Source organism: Arvicanthis niloticus, chromosome 11, assembly GCF_011762505.2.
Source record: "Arvicanthis niloticus isolate mArvNil1 chromosome 11, mArvNil1.pat.X, whole genome shotgun sequence".
Classification (NCBI taxonomy): domain Eukaryota; kingdom Metazoa; phylum Chordata; class Mammalia; order Rodentia; family Muridae; genus Arvicanthis; species Arvicanthis niloticus.
This window is the reverse complement of record NC_047668.1, coordinates 58,907,709-58,932,668: the sequence shown is the minus strand read 5'-3', so window position 1 is coordinate 58,932,668 and position 24,960 is coordinate 58,907,709. Positions and strand designations below refer to the sequence as shown.

General features: G+C 41.4%; 1 protein-coding gene across 5 annotated transcripts in view; it reads left to right on the top strand.

Annotated features, from left to right (window-relative positions):
* Clip4 (CAP-Gly domain containing linker protein family member 4) overlaps positions 1-18,412 on the top strand; it is an 85,492-nt gene extending 67,080 nt beyond the window's left edge. For all 5 annotated transcript variants that reach the window (XM_076942248.1, XM_076942249.1, XM_034514060.2 and 2 more), the window contains 3 exons: positions 2,382-2,446; positions 8,827-8,899; positions 16,309-18,412. In XM_076942248.1, coding sequence (XP_076798363.1) covers positions 2,382-2,446; positions 8,827-8,899; positions 16,309-16,630 — 460 coding nt within the window. In that variant the 3' untranslated portion in view covers positions 16,631-18,412. The remainder of the gene's footprint in view (positions 1-2,381; positions 2,447-8,826; positions 8,900-16,308) is intronic.
* The last annotated feature ends 6,548 nt before the right edge of the window (positions 18,413-24,960 follow it).

Below are 24,960 nucleotides of genomic sequence, written 5' to 3'. Positions count from 1 at the left end.
GTAGCATCCGCCATTGTTCTCTGCAGACCCCAAGCAGCCATGAGAGGCTATAGTTATTCCCACCTGTAAGGTGGGAAAATAGTTTTCCAGAGAAAAAGTAGCAGAGCTGAAGTCACATCACTGGGTAATAGAAGAGCTAAGCTTGGCCTGGCTTTATTAGTTTCCTGTCTTTCCTGCCCATGCTTTTAGCTGTTAGCATGTACCATTGTTGGGCACCATCCTCAGAGTTGTCCCTGGATCAGTGACCTAAAGCATTTCATTGGGCAGGCCCTGTAATTGTCTCTGTTCCACAGAGGAAGAACATCAGGCCCAGACAGCTAATGCCAACTATATGCTGCAGGGGGAATTCGAATCCCCAGCTATCTGGAGTCAGAAGTCAGCTCTTTGCCATAACCTTGTAGTAGTTACCGGGCTTTTGTGCGTCTCCTCTGGACCTGTGTCTGGCAGGTGATTGACAGATCAAACTAACATAAGGTATTATGTTAGGTTAGTTTGATTTGTCTCTCAGTCACAAGGACTGGGGTTTGTCTCATGTCCACTTACCCAGAGTGCAGGATTGGGCATATTTTAGGCACCATGGGTACCAGTGGGCCCTGTTGCCAGTTCTGTGAGCTTTACACCGCAGCAGCCTTTTCTCCGCCTTGACTTGTGAAGCCACATTTTCCCTATAGTTCTGTATTTTCACTGCTGTGTTTACAGAGCACACATGGCCTCACTCCATTTCGTTTCTCTTGCCTTCTGTTTGGTCTTCTCCAAGGTAGTGCATTTGAAAGCAACCCCCACTCCTTAAAAGAAGCAGGGCTCTGTTGAAACAACCAGTCTCCATCCAGCTGTCTTCCTGTCATCTTCTGATTGTCTCATTCATCATCATCAAATACTATTAAGTGTCTTTTCGCACTTTGTGCTGTGCTAGGCATTCCACAAACAAACAAAACAGACATGGTCTCCGATTTTAAGGCATTCCTAACGCAAGCCAGTTTGGAGCTCTTTAAAGACCCCGCTGGTCTTCAAGATGGGAAGATTTTACACTATAGGCTGGGGGAGACTATCTGGTGACTAGTCATATTGTGACCTCTACTGCTTCCCCTCAGGGTCAAAGCTGACTTTTTATTTCTCCCCTTGGCATTTTTAAAATGTGTGCTTGTCCCAGGATCCACCCACGTGACTTCCTCTGTTTGAATAGATTTCCTGCTCTATCTGTCATTATACAATTTTCATTTAGTAAGTTGTCTTGGTTAATAACATCAGCGAATATTCTTTAAAGACTGTCTAAGGAAACTTACTAACTGCCTAGCTGGTCCTCAGAAACATCTCATTCTTGCTTTTCTGTTGCAGTAGGAATTATTTCCAATGAACTGATCACTTCTGGAAGTAGGTTCCTCCTAGCTGTCCATCCCTCTTCATGCCAGTACCTGCTGCTTACCAGGCCGTAGGCTCTGTCCACCCGCCCCTCCTCAGTCGTCATGTGGTGTTGTGTGCTCTGTAAGAAAACGATGCACACAAACTGCAGAGGGCAGCTGAACACACTGCAGGGGCTGCAGGCTTTTTTTTTTTTTTTTTTTTTTTGGAAATAAAGTGTTTGAGGAGAAGTGTTTGGCAAATGAAGGTCTTGTAGATTTAGGTCAGTAGACAGCTGAAGAAAAATGAGACTTTCAGGACCTGACTTTTTAAAAATAATGATTTGAATGTCAAAAAACGAGGAGATACTCACTGGGAAGGTGACCTTTGCAGTGGTGGGTTGAGTCCAGCACAGAGGGCCTTGGATTATATTGCCAAAAAAAATACACACACACACACATACACACACACACACACACATACATACACACACACACACACACACACACACACACACACACACACATTTAGATGGTCTCTTTTTTTCCAATAACAGAATTGGTGATATTTTTATAATTTTAATCTTTTATTTATTAAATTTGGTATAAAATAAACTTATCTCCGTATTTTTCTAGTTTTACCTTTGAAGATAAAATTCCAAAGCAAAGTCAGAAGTTATCATGGGTCCAATTCCTAGCACTGAACAACAGCAACTACAGCCTCAGATGTAGCATAGTTACAGGGTACTTGACTGTCATTCCCATCTCCACAAAAGTCACCAAGCAAATAAGTGTCAGAAATCAGGTCCCTGTTTCAAATGAACTGAATTCTCCAGCCCACCTGTCCTTGGCAGTGGGGACCCACTCCATCTGCGTATTGCCCATCTCCCTGCTAGAGTAAAGGTCTTTCCCAGCTCGTGTGGCTGCCCAATAGATGCTTGTTGAATGAATGAGTGGGGAAACAGATACAGCTGACGCGAAAGTGTCCATGAGAGTCCACCTTACCAGCTACACCTAACGTGGCGTGCTCTGTTTTATTCACAGGCTATCAGATTCCCTGGATACGCTTTCAGAAATATCTTCAAGTAAACAGAATCATTCTTATCCTGGTAAGATTATGGTTTTTAAATCCAGTTGAAAATATTTCTTCACTTTCACTCACTGAAACATATTTTAACTGTTAAATACTGTATCAATATGTTTCTATCAAAGTGTCTGAAGTGCTTCTGTATAGTGCAAGTAAGCCCGGAGCAGATCTGTTTCCTGCTTCCCAGCTGTGTGCCCACCTCCCTGTCCCCTGCCTCCCTTTGTGTATCCCCTGCTAAGGTTGTGAGCCTAGGATTGTGTATTCAGGATTGCTTTGGTTTTCTGATCTTTTCTGCCACTTGCAGCTGTATCAGTAACCAGTGCTTTGTTTCTGTTATCTGCTATTTTGTCTTAGCACGCCATGGGACACGTGACTGATTCTATAGCTGTTGCTTATTTGTGTTGCATTCTGGTTTTTATTATTACACTGCTGTGCGCACATGCAGACATGGCCCTGGGGTTGGTAAGCATGGCTGCCACACCCGCTCTCTCCCCAGGGGATGCCAGGCATGCTCCCCTCAGCTTCTGACTAGGCCCTGTTCCTCTCAACTGCCTCTTTTTCTGTGTAGGGATAGTTACTACCCTGCTAGATTTAAACTACATTTCATTGTGACCTTAATTTGCGTTTTTCAGATTTAATTAGTTGACGTGAAAGCAGTTGGGCCTCTCAGTTTTCAGTTTCTGGGACATGTGCATTGCCTTTTCTCTGTTTAAACCTCGGGTGACCTGCTTCTTATCTTGGTAATTTGTAGGTTTCTTTCTGTATTTTGGGAATGCATCTTTCAGTGGTTTTATGTGTTACTAATATGTGCTGGCTGATGACATACCTTCACTTTTCTGACATCTTTTGGTGAGAAGACTTTTTTAATTTTTATGCACTCAAAGAATAAAACATCTCATGGCTTGCTTTTTTTTAATCTTAAGATTTTTTTTTTTTTCTTCCAGGGATAGAAACCATAAGACTCCTTCCTGGATTTTTTTTTTTTTAAATTCTGGTTTTGTGTTTCATATTTGTCAGTTTACCCAGAATTGATTCTGTATGTGGGAAGGATTGGGTTTGATTTTCTTTTCCATTTGTAGGTAACTACTTATGGAAGTTGTTAGTTAGTATAACAACTCCCCTTGAATGTCTGTTATGGTCAGCCCATGATTGTGGTGTGTCCCCATTCTAGAGGACATGCTCTGATGGGACCTTCCTGATGGTGTGTGTTGCTGTGTCTTTCCATCATCATAGTGGTTTTCTCCATTGTGTCTGTTGCCTTCCCCTGCTGTGTGTATGTATGTGTGTGTACGCGCATGTGTGTGTGTATATGTGCGTGCCTCTGTGTATCTGTGTGCATGCGTTTATGTGTGTGTGAGTGTGCACATGTGTATGGCTGTGCTTGTTTGTATGTGTTCGCATGGGTATGTCTGGGTGTGTGATCATCTGTGCTTGTGGATGCATGTGTGTGTGCATCTGTTTGGGTATGTCTGCATGTGTGAGTGTGTATGTGTGTGATTGCATGTGCATGTGTCTGTGTGCGTGCATATGCATGTGTCTGTACGTGTGTGTACATCTGTGTTTCTGTGTGTGAGTGTGCATGTGTTTGTGTGTGTATGTGTCCAACTTTATTCTTCACTGATATTGTATTGGCTATTCTGGATTTTTATTCATTCTCATGTAAACTTTATGATCATTTTATTGAAATCCACATAGTAGCATGCTGGAATTTTGAGGAAGTTGGGAAGATCTGGTCTTACTACTATTCTGTCTGCAAACATGGACTCTCTCTCCACTTACTTATGTAACCCCCTTTGTTTTCTGTGAAATTGATTAATCCATTCAGTCATCATCTGAGAATATTAAATGGAAAGTTTCATAAATAAGCAACTCATAGGTTTTAAGTGTCACATTATTCTGAGTGTCATGATAAAATGTCACACTGTCTTGCCTGGGACATAAGTTGTCTTTTCGTTCAGCATATCTGGTGCGTTGGTCCTTCATAATCCTCTGGTTACAGATTGACTGTCCAGGTTTATTGTTTGTGTTGACCTAACTGTAATTTCACTTAGTAATAGATGCAAAAGGTGTAGTGTCCCTAGCAATCTGTTAGAAAGAAACCTGCAGTATATCCTTTTAAGTGAAAAGGTGGGAGAGTCACATTGGGTGTGGGCCTGTACATCGAGGCACTCGTGGCAAGCCCCAGGAACACGTGGGTGAGATACCGCTGCTTGTGCACCTTCTCTGGCCTTTCAGGATTTTGTAGTTTTCCTCATACAAATTGTGTACATGTTTTGTTAGATTTTTATTTAGTATTTAGTATTTTTGGTTATTTAATGTCATAGCCTCTCTTTCCCCTTTCCTGTTCTCTCTCTTCTCTATCCTTTCCTGATCTTACTCTCCTCTTCCTACAGACTATCACCATGTGGCCCAGGCTAGCCTCAACTCACAGCTCTTTTTGTTAGCCTCCTGAGTGCCAGGGTTGCAAAGATGCACTGTCAAGCTCTGCATGGTATTGCTTTTATAATCATCCTTGCATCTTTGTTCCAGCCTTCTCTTGGTTAAGTATTTCTCTGACAATTTTTTAAATTGATTTACTTTCTACCATTGTGCTTTCAGAGTACTTTCCTAAATAGAATATACTAGTGTTTTACTTAGAAAAAAAATCTGGCTGGGCGTGGCGACACATGCCTTTAATCCCAGCACTGAGGAGGCAGAAGCAGGTAGATCTCTAGAGTTCGAGGCCAGCTTGGTCTACAAAGTGAGTTCCAGGATAGCCATTGCTACACAGAAAAACCCCAGCTGAAAAAATATATCTTGTTGTCTTTATCTTTTACTCTGAGAGTTCCATTCATTTTAATTTATTGCTATTATTGATGTATTAGCAATGTTCTTTATGGTGTTTTGCTTAGTTCCCATTCTATTTTAAATGTTTATTTGTATGTATGTCTCTTTGAGAGTGGATGAGCGTATGTTGGGGGTCTCTGGGTGCCATGGAGGTCAGAAGAAAATGTTGAATTCTTCAGAGTGTAGTTGCAGGTGTTTCCTGTATGCTTGGCTTGCTATGTGGGTGCTGTGATCTGAACTCTGGTCTTCATGATTGGACAGCAAGCTCTCTTAACCACTGAGCTATCTCCACAGCCCCTAATCCATTTTGGGGTTTATGTATTATAAATGACGAGTTTCTAAATAAGTCATAAATGGTAGTTGTTTTCTGTTTTTTTCTTTGTTTGTTTTTGTGTTGTTGGCTTTCTTTCTTTCTTTTTTTTATTTTTTTTCTGCAGCATCTTTAATAGTCCTGGCTAACTTAGAATTCCTTGAACTCCTCATTGCTTCTGCCTCCCAGCACTGGGATTGTGTTGTGCACCACCACACCCAGCTCTCACTTCCTGTGTGACTTCATTCTGTGTGTGTTCCTGCCTTTTCTTTTTCTGCATTGCTTACTCCCCTACTGTGTATGAGCTGAATTCTGAATACGCAATTTAGCAATTATCATAGGTCATTTAATGTACACACTGTTTAAAGTCAATCATTCTTACCCCTTCCTCCACAGTTTGAATCCTAAGAAACTGAGATGTCTTGGTTCTGTTTTCACACCCCTGGAAAGGAGACATCATCACAACAGTTTTTCTGTAGTATTTTATTTCACATCTATCTTTACTCATCCATAGTCATAACTTCTTCTTAGGATAACGTTGTTATGGCATGTGTATACTCTTCTTCTTCTTCTTCTTCTTCTTCTTCTTCTTCTTCTTCTTCTTCTTCTTCTTCTTCTTCATCTTCTTCTTCTTCTTCTTCTTCCTCCTCCTCCTCCTCCTCCTCCTCCTCTTCTTCTTCTTCTTCTTCTTCTTCTTCTTCTTCTTCTTCTTCTTCTTCTTCTTCTTCTTCTTCTTCTTTCTTCTTCCTCCTCCTCCTCCTCCTCCTCCTCCTCCTCCTCCTCCTCCTCCTCCTTCTTCTTTCTTCTTCTTCTTCTTCTTCTTCTTCTTCTTCTTCTTCTTTCTTCTTCTTCTTTCTTCTTCTTCTTCTTCTTCTTCTTCTTCTTCTTCTTCTTCTTCTTCTTCTTCTTCTTCTTCTTCTTCTTCTTCTTCTTCTTCTCTTTCTTCTCTTTCTTCTCTTTCTTCTGTTTGTCTTTTCCAGTGGCATTTTTACTGGATATAGAATTTTCTCCCTGTATTTAGAAGCTCTGGCTGCTGTCATAAGTCTGGTGTCTGACCAGTCCTTCTTGTTGTAGGTGGTTTATTTTGTCTTTTTGTTTTGGATTCTCTGAAAGTGTCTTTCTTTTGTGCTGTGCAGTTTTATTAGGATATATGCAGGTAGATATTTCTTTTTGTTAACCCTGTTTGGCACTTTGGGTCTTCCTAGATCTGGAGATTGACATCTAAGTGAGTCTTGTGTCTGTCACAGCTTGTCCCTCTGACAAAATGCCTTTAGTGTTATCCATTTCCTGTTTCTGTCTTCAACTGTGTCTGTTCCACTGCTTGATCCAGCCGCCCCATTAATAATCATCAAAATGTCTTCTTTTCTTTTTGCACATCTTGCTACTATTCATTTTCCTGTCTGCTCTCAAGCTCGCCTCTCGTGTCCTTAATATCTTAAGTATTTCTATCACTGCGCACTAACTAGTTTAATGTCTGAAGCTTTACTGTGTCTGTTGATCCTGATTTATGATGTCTCCTTTCCTTGTGACTTTCTAATTTATTACTGAGAAATGCTTGTTTAATTAGAATTTTATAGATGGCAGTTCTTTGATACCTTCAGATAAACTGACTTCTGCTATTTCACAGAAAGCTCTACCACCCCAGAACTACTTTACCTTATACTTTCTGCAATAGGTGTTTTTTTTTCTTTATGACATAGATAGCATGAATTTACTCATGGCTATAAAATCTGAGTGTAGTAATTCCAGCTTTGCACTGATAAAAAAAGCCATTGTTTCATATAGTTTCTTGTCCAAGTTAACACTGAGCATGAACCCCTTCACCAGAGTCTTTGTTAGGGTCTCCATATACCAGGCTTTGCTCTTTCCTTCCCCGAGTCCTGTGTACCTTATCAGGAGTCCAGTATACAGGGATCAAGTGACAACCCTGTGGTATAAAATAAAATTGCACACCGAGTGCCTGACAACCTCTCCTACCTTCTTTCTGTTTTATGGTTTGACCTCTTTAAATTGTACATTGGGGTCTGGGGTATGTCCCTAGCATGAGTGGGCATGCGTGTACACACACACACACACACACACACACACACACACACACACACACACGGGTGCGGTGGGGAGAGAGAGAGAGAGAGAGAGAGAGAGAGAGAGAGAGAGAGAATGACTTTGAGTCAGCTCAGCAGTATAGTCTATAAAAATTATAGTTGTTTTAAATTGGAGTTAATCAAGGGATTTGCTCAGCACTTCTGAGTTCCAGAATTGGAAATTAATTTTTTCTTTTAAAGTCTACCTTTTGTGGAGTCTCTTAATCTTTGAGCTTTTGTGTATGGGGGAGGGCACACTGAGGAGCTCTGATGTTTACTGTCCAGTGTTCTGATCTTGGAATATTTTTAATGACAGTTTAAAAAAGCACTATTTTTCTATGATTATCAAGATTATAATATTTCATCATATACCAAATCCACTTTATCAGTGTGTAATTTGGTATTATTTGGTTTTCAAGAAATCTTACAGGAGAAAGCTCTGAGAGTCACATTGTGCCCATCACTTATCCCTGTGTGAGCAGAACCTGATTAAGAAGGCAAAGATGAGACATTGTCTATGAATCTAACCTACAGTTGTGTTCTGGGTATGCATGTGCCTATTTCATTGTGTGATGCTGTTCCTAGGGAGATGTAAACAGATGTTTACTCACCCTGTGTAGGAACCGACACCACAACAAAGTTGGATTATCAAGGTCCAACTTAGTGAACCAATGAGTTTTATTGAGACCACTTGCAGGAATATGGATGAAAGGTTATTTATAGGAGCAGAAGTGATCAGAGACAGCTGCATCACCCAAAGCCCACTCCAGCATGGGTGACAGACAACTCATGAAAGCTAGACACTTGGAGTATAGTGCACAGCCTGCAGGCAGCTCAACAAGCTGAAGGGTGTCCCTTTTGGGCAGCACAGATGGGGTCTGGTTTCTGTCTCTTCTGCCTGTGTGTGTTCAGGGAGGGAAGGACATATTGTATCTGGTGAGTTTTAGGGACTTCCTGATGGATTTGAGTTGTTTACTTCCTGAGTTTAAGACACTTCCCTACAAGATAGAGAATTTTTATCTTGGAAGAACTGCTACGTAGCAGTTTTCTCCAGGAAACAAAACAAAACAAAACAAACTTCTTGATGTCATGGAACACTGTAGAACTGATTAAAAGTAACTCAATGTAAACGCTGAAAAATGTGTCATATTTTCCTCTTCTGTCCTTCACTTTCACTTTTAGGTTTTAGGAGAAGTTTCAGCACAACCTCTGCTTCTTCTCAAAAAGAGATTAACAGGAGAAATGCTTTTGCCAAGTGAGTATTGAGAAGCCTTAGAAAACTACCTTTCAAGATGAGTATACCGGGATTCTGTGAAGGAAGAAAAATGGAGTGTTGTATCGTACGCCCCGCTCAGCAGAATGTTAGCGCGTAAGAGAGAGGTGTGACCGGTGTGTTGAGTTCTTCTTCCCTCCTTTAAAAGCTCCATTAAACATGTCACAAGTGGCTAAAAGCAGCCTACTGTGTGTGTCTTCTCTTCTAAGAGGTTAGTATGGCTGCTAATATAAGCTGAGGGAATTCATGTTGTGTTTTCATTGGGTAAGGCTGGTTGATTTTGAACTCGTGTTCACTGAATTAATCAGATCTGATTTAATATGTACAGCCATGCGTGAATGAAATAAAGAAACATAAGGCCTGTTTGTGTAAGGCACTCAGAATTATTATTTTTTAAAATGCTTTCGCTTCCCCCAGTAGTGTACACTTTTCAAATCCATCATGGATTTGGAGTTTGAAATCGCTCTTCCTGCTCAGATAGCCAAGAGATTAAGGACAGTGACTTTATGCTCCAGTGCATTGGAGATACTCAAGGGCTCTTAGGCCAAATGGGAGCTAGTACTAAGAAGAGATTGCCTGGACAGTTGGAGGTCGGTGAGCAGGAGGATGACACAGAGAACTGAGGGAGGACAAAGGGTGCTGCTCCCTGGCAAGGACATAGCAGCAGGCAGGCCACGTGCACATGGAGGGCTGCAGACATGAGGAACAGCTGGTAACGTTTACCTGCTTCCTATAGAAATAGCAAGAAATTGAACTTCATGGATAAATCTATTTTTATGAGTTACTTGAGAATGTCACATGCACACAGTATATGTTGATCATAGTCACCCGTATTCCTTCTACATCCATCCCATATTCCCTTCCAAATTCATGTCTTCATTTCTTAAATTCACTGAACCTATTTTATATTCACATAAACTCATAATAAGTGCAGGGCCATTCTCTGGATTGTGATGGACCTACCAGGGGCTACCAGTAAAGAAACAGAAGCCATTAACTGCCAATAGTGGCTCAGCCGAGGTTGGGGATGGTGGCTGGTGACTCCCTCCCCCTCTGTGCTGGGGATGTTGGAAGGCTCGACCTTGTGTAGGCCTAGTGCAGGAGCCACAGCTTTGTGAGTTCGAGAGTGCACCTCACAGCCAGTAGAGACTGTTTTATCTGGCCCTTTCTTTTTTTTTTTTAGAATTTATTTATTTATTTATTTTGTGTAAGTACACTGTAGCTGTCTTCAGACACCCATATGAGGGCATCAGATCTCATTATGGATGGTTGTGAGCCACCATGTGGTTGCTGGGATTTGAACTCATGACCTCTGGAAGAGCAGTCAGTGCTCTTAACCACTGAGCCATCTCACCAGCCCTATCTGGCCCTTTCTAACCTCTGCTTCCTAGACTTTTTTCTGGCCCCCTTTCTACAGTGGTCCCTGAATGTTGAGTAATGGGCTGGGATACAGGTGTTGCATCTGTGGCTGAATACTCCACAGATACTTTTGCATCTGTGCTAACTCTATCTACCACACAAAGAGACTTTTGATATAGTCTGAGAGCTGCACTGATCAATGGATACAGGAATGTGAACTTAGAGGGCGTTTTAATACTATGTCCCTTTAGCAGAATCATAGTAGTGTCCCTCTGTGGCCTGTAGGCTTCCCAAACTTGGGTCTTTTGGCCAGATTTACAGAACCAGGAATGTATTTCCTCCTGTGGAATGGGCCTTTAATCCAAGCAGAAGGCAGTTGGTCACCCCCATAACATTCATGTCACTATTGACTGATTGGTCCCATCACCGATTACCTTATCATCTATATTATCTCTGCCTCCCTGAAAATTTTTCCCCACCCCCACCAATGATCCCTTTAGAGTTTTCTAGTCTCATAGGCACTCCAAGTTAAACAAATCTAAAGTTCCAATGCTAGGATCTATATATATACATGAGAATAGGTTATATTTGTCTTTATGGGTCTTTATTACCTTAGTGTAATGTTTTCCAGTTCCATTGATTTACCTGCAAATTTCACAGTTGAATTTTTCTTCACAGGTGAATAAAATTCCATTGTGTGGGGGCACCAGGTTCTTATCTGTTCATTAGTTGATTGCTATCTTGGCTGTTCACATCCTCACTACTGTGAATTTAGCAACAAGACACACAGATGCCTTTGTAGTAGGTACATACCCAGGAGTTGTATCTGGGTCACATGATAGTGGTAGTCGTAGTTTTTTGAGGACCTGCCATACTGATTTCCAGAGTGGCTGCACCAGTTTGTACTCTGAACAACACTACATAAGGGCTCATTTCCCATATCTTATCCATCAAGAAACACGAAATTGGGGCTGGAGAGGTGACTCAGTGGTTAAGAGCTCTGGCTCTCCAGAGGACTAGGGCTGAATTCCCAGCAACCACACAGCAACTTGAATCTGTGTAAGTTCAGGCCTGGAGCTCTGCTGCCTGCTTCTGGTCTCTGCAGGCACTGTACACTGTGACACATAGCCAAACATCCCAGCTAAACATCCATACATGGAAAATACAGTAAACATTACAACTAAAAATATTAAAAATGGTGAAACTCACAGTAGTTACTTTAAGATTTTGTTCTGTGAATGTTCTACCTACATTTGTGTCTACGTACAGACATAGATTGCATACTTGGTGCCAATGCAGGCAGAAAAGGGTATCAGATCCCTCAGAACTGGAGTTAACAGACTATTGTGAGCCACCATGTGGGTGCTAGGAATTGAATCCAGATCCTCTGGGAGAGCTGCCAGTACTCCTAACTGCTGAGACTTTTCTCTAGCCCCTTCATAGTACCTTTAATTTACATTTTCCTGATGGCAAAGAATGGATGGTGAATATGTTAAAAAATATTTCTTAGCCATTTCATTTTCTGAGAAATCTTTGTTCAGTTCCATTGCCCATGTTTTAAAAGGGATGTCTGTTTTCTGGATGTTTAGTTTGTTTTTTTTTATATATATATTCTAGACATACCAATTTTATGTTTATATATATATTCATATATATATAATTATATATCCATCCCTATGTCAGCCATCTGTCTATCTATCTATCTGTCTGTCTGTCTATCTATCTCTATATGCCTCTCTTTATATATTTATCTCTCTCTATCTCTCCATCTGTCTCGCTTTGCCATCTTGTGAACTGCCTCTTCACTGGATTATCAGTTTACTTTGTGATCCAGAAACTTTCATTTCTTGCAGTTCCGCTTGTTGATCGTTGGTTCCCGACAGGAAGTCCTCACCTCAGCTCCTGTCCTGAAGCTCACTCTGTACAAATCTCTTCTAGCACTCTTGAGTGTTTTGGTTCAGTGATAAGATCGTTGATCCATTTTGGAATTGATCTGTGTACAGGGGATGCAGGAAGGATCAACTTTCAGTCTTTATGTGAACATCCAGTTCTTCAGCACTGTTTGTTGAAGATACTGTCTTTTCTCCAGTGTGTACTTTGGCATCCTTGTAAAAACCCAGGTGGATGTAGGTCCAGGGCCTTGGATGTCTCTGTGTTCCTGGTTCTGCTGCTCCTGCTCAGTGTGTCTGGCTTTCCGCCAACGCTGTGTGTTTTCACTGTGGCTCTCTAGGATAATTTAAAGTCAGGAATGGTGATACTTCCAGCAGAGTTTTTATTGTTCACGGTTGTATTGGATATCAGGGTTATTTTTCTTTTTTTATTTCCAAGTGAATTTTAAGATTGTTGTTTGTTTTCAATTCTTGCTTAGAATTGCATTGGAATTTCTATGTGGATTGCATTGAATCTGTATATTACTTTTGGTGGGATAGCTGTTTTCAGGATATTAATCCTACCAATCCATGGGCATGAGAGGCGTCACCATCTTCTATCTATTTCTTTAGTGTCATAAGGTTTTCAGTGTATGTGGTTGTCATGGTCAGGTTTATTCCGGGTTGGTTTGTTTGTTGACTGTTGTGAATGTGATTGTTCCCATGATTTCCTTCCCAGGCTGTCTTTAATAAGAAGAATGTTGGTTTTGATATTCTAATGTGTAACCCACTACTTTGCTTTATGTGTTGGTCAGCTCTGGGAGTTTCCTGGTAGAGTCTTTGGATCCTTCATGCACAGAATCATGTCATCTGGAGATAGTTATGCTTGGTCCTTTCAGTTAAACATCTAGTGACAATTTGTGATAAAAACTGGAGAGACGGGGCATGGAGGGAACATAAGCAATAAAGACTAGATATGCCGACCCAAAAGCCACCATTCTATTAAGTGGAGAAAAATACAAAGCGTTCCCACTCAGATGAGAAGACAAGACGCCCACTTTCCCCTCCTGCTCAGAATAATGCTTCAAGTCTTGGCTGGAAATACGCTTCTGCTGAAAATGTAGTCATTCTTTAGAACGAGTCTTGCCTATGGAACATGAAGGTGGGCGCGGTGTTTTCTGCTTACTGTTTGTGGGAACGTTAGACTTGGGCACTGGCTGTAGGTGGAAGTCTGGCGGGCCTCAGCTGTGTGCAGGTTGGGCGGTTCTGCAGAGCTTGCTGGTGTTTGCTGGTGTTTGCTGGTGTTTGCCTGGTATTTTTGCTGGTGTTTGCCTGGAGGAATCTGTGTAGGAAGAGTTGTTGATGACTGATCAACGTGGTGCTTCTTATTTTTAATTATTCATATGGAAATAAATGATACCTTCAGAGCAAATGTAGAAAATAGAGATGGTGAAATCCTGGCTTGTGTGAGGCTGAGATTGTATGAGGCATCAGGCACATGGTGAGTGTTCAGAAAATACAGCCTATTGCCATTATTTTTCTGAAAAATGTCGCCAGCTTTGTCTGGCTACAAAAAGCATCCATTTGGTGGGAATTTGGAGAGTGAGGGAATGGATGTTTTGTGTGGGAGTAGAACTCATATGTTGCTTTTGTGTGTTCAGTAAAAATTTGTTTCTGTGCATTGCATTTTGCATTTATGGGATAAATAATTGTAAATGTTTTGATTCTAGTCACTTCCTTTTTTCCTGTTGCCTCTCTTTCTTTTTGAAGTAGTTCTTCATATTGTCCAGGCTGACCTTGAGCTCCTGATCCCCTGACTCCAGCTCTCTGGCTGCTTGTTTTATAGACACAATCCACCTTTCCTGACTTCTTATTTTCTGTTTTAAGGCAGGGTTTTGTCATATGGCCCATGCTGGCTGGCCTAGATCTCATTATGTAGCTGAGGCTGGGCTTAAACTCATGATCAATTTGCTTCAGCCTCCTGAGCATTAGAATTACACATGTGCACTGCCATGTTGGGCTTTAAAAGTATTTCCAGATTACAATTTCTTCATTTTTTTTTTGGAAGGTGTAGCATAGAAAAGTCTCTGAGCTCTGGTGTCCTAGGTTTACATTTTAAAATCATCTTCATTTTTACTGGGTGCCTAATTGAAACAAACAAGATATTGTGTGTGATAGCATATTTAAAACTGTAGGAAACAGGAGCTGGAGAGGTGGCTCACAGGCTTAGAGCCTTCTCAGCTTTGCTTCACAGTCGTGAAGACGAGAGTTCAGATCCTACACCCACACAAGTCAGGTGTACCAGGAAACTCTATAACCCCAGATGAGTAGAGACAGGAGGATGACTGGGACTTGATGGCTTCCAGCCGTGAGTTCAAGGTGAGAATGGTTTCAGAAGAGTACATGGAAGGCACCCATGCCTTCTTCAGCAGGCACATGTACAGACAGACATATGACACACAATGAATTAATCTTTAAAAATGTAGAAAGGAAGATAAAAGGTGAAAGAAGTAGGCCTTGCTTCTCTTTACAGTAGGAAGACCTTTGGCAGTTTGGGTAGCAGTGCCACAGGGAGAGAAGATGGGGGGGGGGGGGGAGAGGAGAGAGGGAGGAGGAGAAGGAAAGGAAGAAGGGACCAGGAGCTTGAAGTGGAAGACTCCTGGTTCCCTTGGCAGGCCCTGAATAACCATCTGGACTTTCTAAAAAAGAGGGCAACAGTGTCTGTTACAACTATCAGGGTCAGTTGCCTCCTGTGGACAGAGAGAGGTGCTGGTGCTGGTAGGGAGGGGCCCTGGGGGCAGTATGTGTAGTGGAGGGGCCCTGGGGGCAGTATGTGTAGTGGAGGGGCCCTGGGGGCAGTATGTGTAGTGGAGGGGCCCTGGGGGCAGTATGTGTAGTGGAGGGCCCCTGGGGGCAGTATGTGTAGTGGAGGGGCCCTGGGGGCAGTATGTGTAGTGGAGGGGCCCTGGGGGCAGTATGTGTAGTGGAGGGGCCCTGGGGGCAGTATGTGTAGTGGAGGGGCCCTGGGGGCAGTATGGGTAGTGGAGGGGCCCTGGGGGCAATATGGATTGGGAGGGAGTTCTGGGGGCAGTGCAGTCTCAGGCTTGTTTTGTTCCAGTCAGGTAGGTGGCAGGTGCTAAGAGGTGCCTACTCTGTAGGAGCTGCTATACATAGAAGGCAGGGATGCTATGCAGCCGAGCCCAGACTCTCTCCTGCTGCAGAAGGGAAGGTAACAAGTCCATGGAAAGACCTATATCTTTATCTAAAATTTATTTTCTAAAGTTGTAGGATTTTTTTTTATTTTTATTTTTTTATTTTTTTTTTTTGTTTTTTTTTTTGTTTGTTTGTTTTTCGAGACAGGGTTTCTCTGTGTAGTCCTGGCTATCCTGGAACTCACTCTGTAGACCAGGCTGGCCTCGAACTCAGAAATCCGCCTGCCTCTGCCTCCCAAGTGCTGGGATTAAAGGCGTGCGCCACCACCGCCCAGCAAGTTGTAGGATTTAAGATTTGTTTTCATGTAAAAATATTTTAAAGTGAAATCATATTCAGAATACCAGTTCCTTTTCTTTTAACTTACTGATACTAAAGTTATGTGTATTTTTCATAATTGTTTACTGAAATCAATCAATCTCTCTGTCTCTGTCTCTTTCTCTGCGTCTCTGTCTCTCTTTTGTGTGTATGTGTGTGTGAGAGAGAGACTATGTATTTTTTGGGTGGTGTTAAAAGATTCAAAAGAGAAAAACTTTTAGAAATTGGAAGTATATTCATAATATGGCTATTTCCAATTTAAAAATTATACTCTGAAAAATAAAGAAAAAATTCCAAATGTCATTTAACTGTAAATAGAAATTGCCTTCTATATTTAATTAAGGAGAAATGGTGACATTAAAATAAAGGATATTATCTTGTGACAATAGAACAATAAAAAGAAAGGGCATTTGGAACAAGCCTTCCACCTATAATTAAGATTCTTCTGAGGGATAGGAAAGTAAAACTTAATAATAAAAACAACTAATACTTAACTGCTCAAAAATAAAATAAGTTGTTATCATAAACTTTTCTCTTTTGTAAATTAAATGAATGAATGGCAGCAGGAATGGATGTAGAAACTGCATCCAGCGACTCCAGTACCTAAGTCCAATTCTTCCTTTCCCTTCTGGACAGGACCAAGACCACCCTGCGCCGCAGCTGGAGCAGTTCTGCCACGGCGGGTGGTCTGGAAGGGACTGTGAAGCTCCACGAGGGGTCTCAGGTCCTGCTCACGAGCTCTAACGAAATGGCCACGGTTAGGTACGTGGGTCCCACGGACTTTGCCTCTGGCATCTGGCTTGGACTGGAGCTCCGAAGTGCCAAGGGGAAAAACGACGGTGCCGTGGGTGACAAGCGCTATTTCACCTGTAAGCCAAACTACGGAGTGCTGGTTAGACCAAGCCGAGTGACCTACCGAGGGATTAGTGGGTCAAAGCTCATTGATGAGAGTTGTTAACTGCCTAAAGTGTTGAGCTTCTCTGAATGTGTATATGTGTTAGATGAAAAATAGGGTCTATCTCAAAGGGTTTACTTTATTAGCCATTATGGGAAAGCTGAAAATAGAGCAATCTTCATAAAAATCTCCAAAGGAACACAAGTATGAACTTTGAGGGTCATGGTTCTTTTGAAAATAATTTCTGAATAAGCACTTTTTAAACACTTTAGGTCCCTAGAAAATTTTGGGACTCAAAAAAATTGCTCTTAGCAATATGTTGTGGTTACTTTGCCACTTGGCTTCATTTTTGCACAAGGTGTTATGTTCTTCATAGAGTGACAGTTTTCACCTCCAGCTTCATGATGTTCACAAGAACATCATGTTTCCTATCCAGGTGTTCTGGAATGTTCCTTTCCATCCTCTGTGGTTTGTTACTAAAAAGTCCCTAGAGAGCAGTCACTAGACAACTGGTGTATCTTACGTATTTAGTAGGCTCACTTGCCCTTCGGGGATAGGCTCCTGTGAGCAGTTAGAACCTGGGAGGAGGGGGCCCCTGGGTGATGTCTGGCTCCACCTTGTACCCATTGTCAACCACAGAGATAGGATTCCCTTCACCAGAATACTAACTGGCTGGTTAACAGAGCTGAGCGTGAACATGGGTCTTCTGACTCAGTGCATGCCTTGGCACACAGTGTGCTCTCAGGTTTCTCTTCCGAGGCCCAACCGCCCCAGCTGTACACACTACAAGAGACTTGCAATTAAGCTTGTGAACTCAAGGCAGAACCTTTTTTGCACACTTATTTAACATTGTACGTTCTCGACATGCACAGCACTTTTGAAACATGATGCACTTTTTACTTTTTGAGACTTTGCCTTCTTTTCCTCCTGAGATATAAAACACTTTAAAGAAGTATTTCAGTGTAGAGTAAATTAAAATGTGTGAGGCATGGTGTGTTATCTGTGTGAATATCATTGTGTCTGGGCTTGGGGTGGGGTCGGAGGTTGGCTGTAGCTGCTGAGTTGTGACCACTACACAGCTGCACAGCTGTGCTGATCGTCCGTTGTCTTGGGCCCATGTTAAACTGAGCTTCATGATAGTGATGTAATAATGTTACAAATTTGTCTTGTGGTTATGGATTGAAGTTTTCTGGCCTGTTCTGTGTAAAAATTCATCCACTATTGTAAATATTTAGACTTGAAACTACCACACAAATATTGGAACAATTTGCTTTATGAAATTAAAAGTATCCTTCCGAATGGAACTTGCTTTTTGCTCAGACCTATACTATGCTGAACTATTTTACAATATACTATCTTAAATCTAAATCTGGTCACTCTGTTGCCTTTTAAAAAAGTGTGGTATTTCAAATAGAGTTATTTTCCTGAAATATATTTGCAAACTCAAGCTGCTTTATAATCAAGGAATATTTTTATTGATTGAAGAAAATGACTGCTGCAATTCAAAAGTGAACTTATTTTATTATATAGATGATTTCTTAAAAGCTATTTATACCATAATATAAAATCCATGACTGTAGTGAGCCTGTGAGTCTGTAGTTCTTCCTGTTAATAATACTCTAACATACAGTATGTTAGAGACAGCAATGCTAACATGGAAGTTATTTTTGAGGTATAAAAAAAGTTGTTCTTTTCCTGTTTAGATGGGGATTATTAAATCCATATAATGTATATGCTTATGTATGCTACATGTGCAAGTTAGGTGTTTTTTTTTGTGTGTGTTTTGCTTATTAGATGTCATTCAGGTTCATTTCTCAAACACTAATAAAGAGAGAAGCTGTTGGAGTGGTGTTGTCTTTCACCCTATCTGTAACTCTCTTCAGTGTCTCAGGGTCTGTGTTCTTTGAGCTCCCAGCCCCATAATGGCGCAGAATTGACCTGTCCCTTTAACAGAGTCTTAAAGGTCTTTAATAGAGTACTTTATTTTTCTTTGAGATTCCCATACATGTATACAATGTATTCTGATCATATCTACCTATTCCACACTTGTAGCAAGCAGGCAAGAAGAGCCTCACACAGATAAAGTTGGAAAAACCAAGCATGAAAATGAAGGATAGCATTGAGCCGTAACACAAAGTACAAAAGAAGTATACGTGCATCCACACTAATAAATATCAATAAACAAATAGAAAGTGGTGACAGGGGTGGCAAATCTTTCTTACTCAAGAATTTCAAGTAGTATGTGTTATATGAGTTCTCCAGGAGATGGGGCTTAATCATGCTAGGCCCACACCTCCAATAGGAGTTAGATTTATAGGACACTTCTGGAAGCAAAGTATGAACACAGGAAAATAGTAATGTCAGATAGAGAGATGCAGCATGCACGCTCTACAAAGGGCTTGACACTAGTGTTACAAATTGATAGCATGTCCCTCTTAATGTGCTGGAATAAGATGAGCAGGCCACTGCTGTGTATTCTGCATTCCTACCCCGCCCCAAACATAGAACCCTAGTCTAAACATAAAGAGAACATCACAGAGACTCAAATGTAGGGATTTTTCTTCTTCTTCTTTTTTTTTTTTAGTGTAGTGAGAGAACACTTGCTTACGACTCAGAGGACTCTCGGTTGAGTCTCCAGCAACGTGGTGCTCTAGATTGGATCCTGAACACCAGTGGGAAAATACGAGATGCTAGTGAAGGCTGGAGTTAAGAGTAAATGTACTATGTTTTCATTGGTTTACACAGCTCAAGCTGGCTTTGAATTTGCAGTGTAGCCAAGGATTCCCTTCGATTCTGCATTCTCCACCTCCCATTTTAATCTCATGGTCTTGACTGAAGTTATATACAATGTGAAGAGTGGGGCTGAGGAGATGGCTCAATGGTTAGAGCACTGGCTGCTCTTAGGACTTGAGCTGAGTGCACAATGACTGGCCTTACCTTGAAGTACCTATTGTGATGTCATATGGAGAAATTTTGGAGACAGACTCTTTAGTTGAGAGGCTTGAGTAATGGAGCCAATGTGGGGGCTGGCTATCCCACTGCTGGACCATCTCAGCCTTACTGTATTTAGTTTCTTGGTTTATGGCATGTGGGTGTTGTTTTCTAGGTATTGGAGCCAGACACAGATGGCAGCCAAGACAGAGGTATGTGATAGCCGCTCTTTCTCAAAACCCACTTCTCTCTGTGCTGAACCCCTATAGGTTTGTATAAATGCTTAGCCTCTGGGCCATCTGAGGGAACAAGCAGAGGGTAGATGGAGCTGAGACAATACCCATAAATGTTTTTCTCTTAATTCACATCAAGAAGCTTTAGGCTGGGCATAATGGTGCCCACCTTTGATGTCAGCACTTGGGAGTCCGAGGCAGGAGGATCTCTCTGAGTTCAAAGTAATCCTGGTCTATATAGTGAGTTCCAGATAGCAAGGATTACTGTCTCAAAAAGCCAAGAAGAGAAGAGGAAGAGAAGAAAAAACAGGAAAGGAAAAGGAAGAGGAGAAGGAGGGGAGGGCAGGAGGAGGTTGAGGTGGTGCTAGGAGCAGCTTTAGGATCCTGTTATCAAGACACTGATGAAGAATGTTTGAGATATTGAAGAAGTGCTCCCAGGAGCTTGAGCTGAAGTGAGACATTCAGACTGACAAACACAGAACCTTTGCAGAAAGAATGTGATATGAGTTAGGAGAGGCATGGATCTTGTTCATCACATGGGAGGCAAAAGACTAAGTGAGTTCATTTTGAAAAGAAAGATTTATACTCATATGACAAGAAAAAGAAGGTCTTGGGACGTTAATTGCAAGTGACAACTTTGTGGGTGGGAATTTTTACTTCCGATAAAGAGGAATTGTTTGCAGACATGGTACACACAGTTAACATTAGTTGGTCATGCCTCTTTTCTGAGTTTCCTCTCCTGTGAGTAGACCATGAGTGTCTGCCTCCCCTAAAGTCCTGCCATCTTGCCCAGACTTGACACGCCCACCTTTTTTATTTTAGTCATTCCATTGAGTATATAATACCGTGTTGTGGTTCATGTGCATTCCCCCATGACTAGAAACACTGAACAACTTCTCACATTGACTACTCACTTGGAAATGCTCATGTAAACTGCCTATTCAAGTCATCTGTGCACTTTTTTATGTGTGCATGTGTGTGCATGTGTATGTGTGTACATGTGTGTATATGTGTGTGCATGTGTGTGTGTGTATGTGCATGCGTGTGTGAACATCTGGATGCATTTGGCATTGTTCACATGTAGAGGTCAGAGGACGATTTTGTGGAGGTGCTTCTCTTCTCTTATCTCTATGTGGGTTCTGAACTCATGTCAGCAGGCTTGCCCAGCCAGTGTCTTTACCTGCTGAGTTACATCACTTGATCCTCTTAGTATCTTCTTAATGGTTGGGTGGTTACTACTTTATGTTATATTTGAAAGACCTCATTGAATATTACAAGCAGGAGTTCTCTGTTAGGTTTAGATATTACATAGCATGTAGAAATCCTTTTCTTTTATATTTATATCTAAGATTCATATCAAATTACTTTCTGTGGATGATATGGGGTAGGAATTGAAGTCTCTCCCCAATTCTAGATAGCTATTTAGTCTCTCTAGTTGGGTGGAAGGGTAAGATGAGTGAGCTACTTAGACACAAATACAAACTTGACACACCACACACAGAGACACACACAGACACTCAGACACAAATAAGTAAAATTACTATATCCTGAGGGAAATCAAAATAATTAAAACAAAGATATCCATGAATTGAAGACTCATTTCTTAGCATAGCAATTATTTTTCATCTGAACTATAAATGCTATGTACACACATACACCCTTACACACACACACACACACACACACACACACACACACACACTCAGAATCCAGAAGAGGTTGTCAAACCCTTGGAACTGAAGTCACAGGTGATTGGGAGATGCCCGACATGGGTGCTGGGGACTGAACTCAAGACTTCTGCAAGAGCAAAATGTGCTCATAACCACAAAGCCAACTCTCTAGCTCTATTTGCATTTTCTTATTTTCACTCAGTAACACTTGGCTTTCAATATACAGAGTCTTTAATACATTTTATTTGTGGTTGACTATGAGAGAAAGATACAGAGAATGGAGTGGAAGGCAGAGAAAGAGTATGGGAGGGAAGGAGGGAGGGAAAGAGAGGGGGGAGGAAAGGAGAGAGAGAGAGAGAGAGAGAGAGAGAGAGAGAGAGAGAGAGAGAGAGAGAGAGAGAGGAGACGAAGGGAGACAGAATTGCAGTGTGTTTACAGTGGGTTAGTGTAGAGCCCAGGGATAGCACTCAGGTGGTGAGGGTTAACATCAATGTCCATTGAACCATCTAGCTGGCCCCAATATGTAGTTCTAAATACAGAGAATTTTAAAGCTATAGCAGTATATGAGTGTGTGTGTGTGTGTGTGTGTGTGTGTGTGTGTGTGTGTTAGTGGGGGATCAAATTCAGGTCATTGCTCACACTAGGCAAAGCACTCTACCACTGAGCTCTGGTCCATTTTCCTTGATTTTTATTAAAGATAATTTCAGGCAAATCAGAGGTACACAGAATTGGTAATGCGCCTAGCATGTGCAAGGCCCTATGACCTATTCTCAATATTAGGGAAGAAAAGTTGGTCTGATGACTCCTCACTGACCTGTCACTCTGTTTCAACACTTACTACATTATTTTGAAGCAAACCACAGATAATTTCATGACAAATATTTTAGTACATATAGTTTGAGATCCTGCCTCCACTCTGCAAAGGAAAAAAAAAGGAAAAGTAAAATGTATTAATCATAATATCATTATTACACCTAAAATTTAACAACAAAATTTGAACAGTTCCTTAATGCCTCAAATACACAGTGTTTAAATTCCAATACTCGTGCAGTGACATGAATTATTATTTAGCTGGACTCAAGATCACATGATGAGATTGAACACCATGTTTCTTGACTCTCCTCTAGTCTACAGATTCTCTTCCCCCCCCCCTTCTATTTGTTCCATTTATGTATTGCAGAAAAGGGTCATTGCTCTAGATTTCTCAGCCAACATTTTGTTGACCAAATACCCATGCTAGGTAGCCATGGATATATGGGCAGCTCTAGTTGGACTTAGTGGAATATCAAATAACCAAATAAAACATGAAATTGGAAGGTGGACATTTGTGGGGGGTGTAGGAAAAGCTGGAAGGGGAGGAGAGTATGATTATATTTTATTGTATACATGCATACAATTTTAATTAGGAAAAATTATAATACCCCTTCATCTGATTTGACACATTCTGCTTCCTCTTGTACTTCCTGTGAGTTGGGACTTACCCAAAACTCATAGAAACACATTTGCCAGGGAAGCAGGGTTGGGAAGTACAACCTTTAAGAGAGATTAACTCTGCTCTTTCTAGACTGGGTAAGGTCTTGCAAGCATGGCTCCTCACCCCCCTTCCCTCCTGGAGCTTTCATTACTGTATCTCCTGTTTCTTGGCTCTATTTTACCTCTCTGATCTACACATCATTCTTCAGACCTTTCATCGCTTGCAAATTCTAAATTGAACAGGAGAGATTTTCGAGATGTGCTTTCATCCAGTAGCCCAGGCTAGCTGGGAACTTACTAGATATGCTAAGCTGGCTTTGAACTCATCATAATCCTTTTATGCCAGCCTCCAGAGTGGAGCATTTACAGGCATGCCCCACCACAATCTGCCTTTGAAGTGGTTCTGAAGTCTAAGAGTTCAATTAAAGTATTCCATTTACCTTTAATGATGGGACCATCAACCCAGACTCACTGAAATTCATGGCCTGAAGGTGTTTGAGGACTCTCTCATGATATGAACTTGACACTACTGACAATCTGCTAAGAGATCATCTTGCAGGCATGCCTGTGAGGGAGCTTCTAGACTGGACTCATTGAGGTGGGAAGACCTGCCCTAGCCATGGGCAGCATGGTTCCATGGGCTTTGAGCATTAGAAGTAAGAAATAGAAACTGCAAACTATACAATCAGCCAGCAGTTAATGGTTTCTGGGGACACCTTTTTATCTTTTATACTTTTCAGTGTGAAGGCCAATTTCCTCGCATTTCCCAAGGGCTAGAAGTAAATGGTAAATTTGACATTTGGAGCTTCTAAGTGAGTATGTCAGGAGGTGTCTTCTGCTGGATTGAAAAGGTTATGGCTCAGTGGTTAAGAGTACTTGCTGCTCTTGCAGAGGACCCAGGTTCAATTCCCAGCATCCACATAGTGTGTCACAACCATCTGTAAATCTAGTTCCAGGGGATCTAACACCCTCTTCTGGACTCGGGGAGCACCAGGCATGCAAGTGGTGTGCACACGTACAAGTAAATACTCACACATGGAAAAAAATGTTATTAACAAATATCAGTGCACATTTATGAAACATAACAGTTTGCTTTATGCATTGTGTAATAATTAAATTAAACTTATTAACACATTTTTCACTTAGGGTTTTTCATGCATATGATGAGAAATTTAAGATCGATTCTTTTAGCAATTATGGTTTTCAAAAAAATTTTCTTTAATTAGTTCATTATCCAAGGTGGCAAAGATTTTTTCTTTTATATTTTGTCTGTTGTAGTTTTTCACATTTGAATTCTTTAAAATTCACATTATTTTTCACATTTAAATTCTTTATTTGTTTTTTTGAGACAGGTTTTCTCTGTGTAGCTCTGGCTCTCCTGGAACTCATTTTGTAGACCAGGGTGGCCTCAAACTCAGGGATCCTCATGCCTCTGCTTCCGGAGGGCTGAAATTAAAGGCATGTGCCACAAGTGCCTGCTCTCATGTAAATCCTTTATAATTAAGGTTTATTTTTATTTTTACATATAAGAGCTTTTTGCCTGAATGAGTGCATGTGCGCCACATGATGTCTGTGCTTCCAGGGGTCATAAGAGAGCATCAGATCCTCTGAAACTGGAGCTACTGTTATAAGTCACTATATGGGTGCTGGGAACCGAACCTAGGTCCTCTGCAAGAGCAGTCAGTCAGTGCCCCTAACTGTTGAATCATCTCTCCAGCCCCCTCACACTTGAAAATCTTAATTCACTGAAAGTCTATCACTGAATCCCATATTGAGAAAGGACCCATCTTTTCTCGTTATTATTTGCTGTCATCTTAGTTTCTTTTCTGTTGCTGTGACAGAAAACCCTCATAAAAGTGACTTCGTTGGGGAAGGGTTCATTTCAGCTCACAGTCATTCAAAGTTATGGTCCATCAATCCACCGTGGCAGGGCAAGAAGCCACAGCCGTAGGAGCTTAGGGTAGCGATTCACGTTGCATCCGTTGCATCCGTTGCATCCGTTACATCTGTTACATCCATTGCATTCCATAGTAAAGAAGCAGAGAGCAGAGAGCCCAAACTGCTGCTCTTTCCCCATGGACACGGT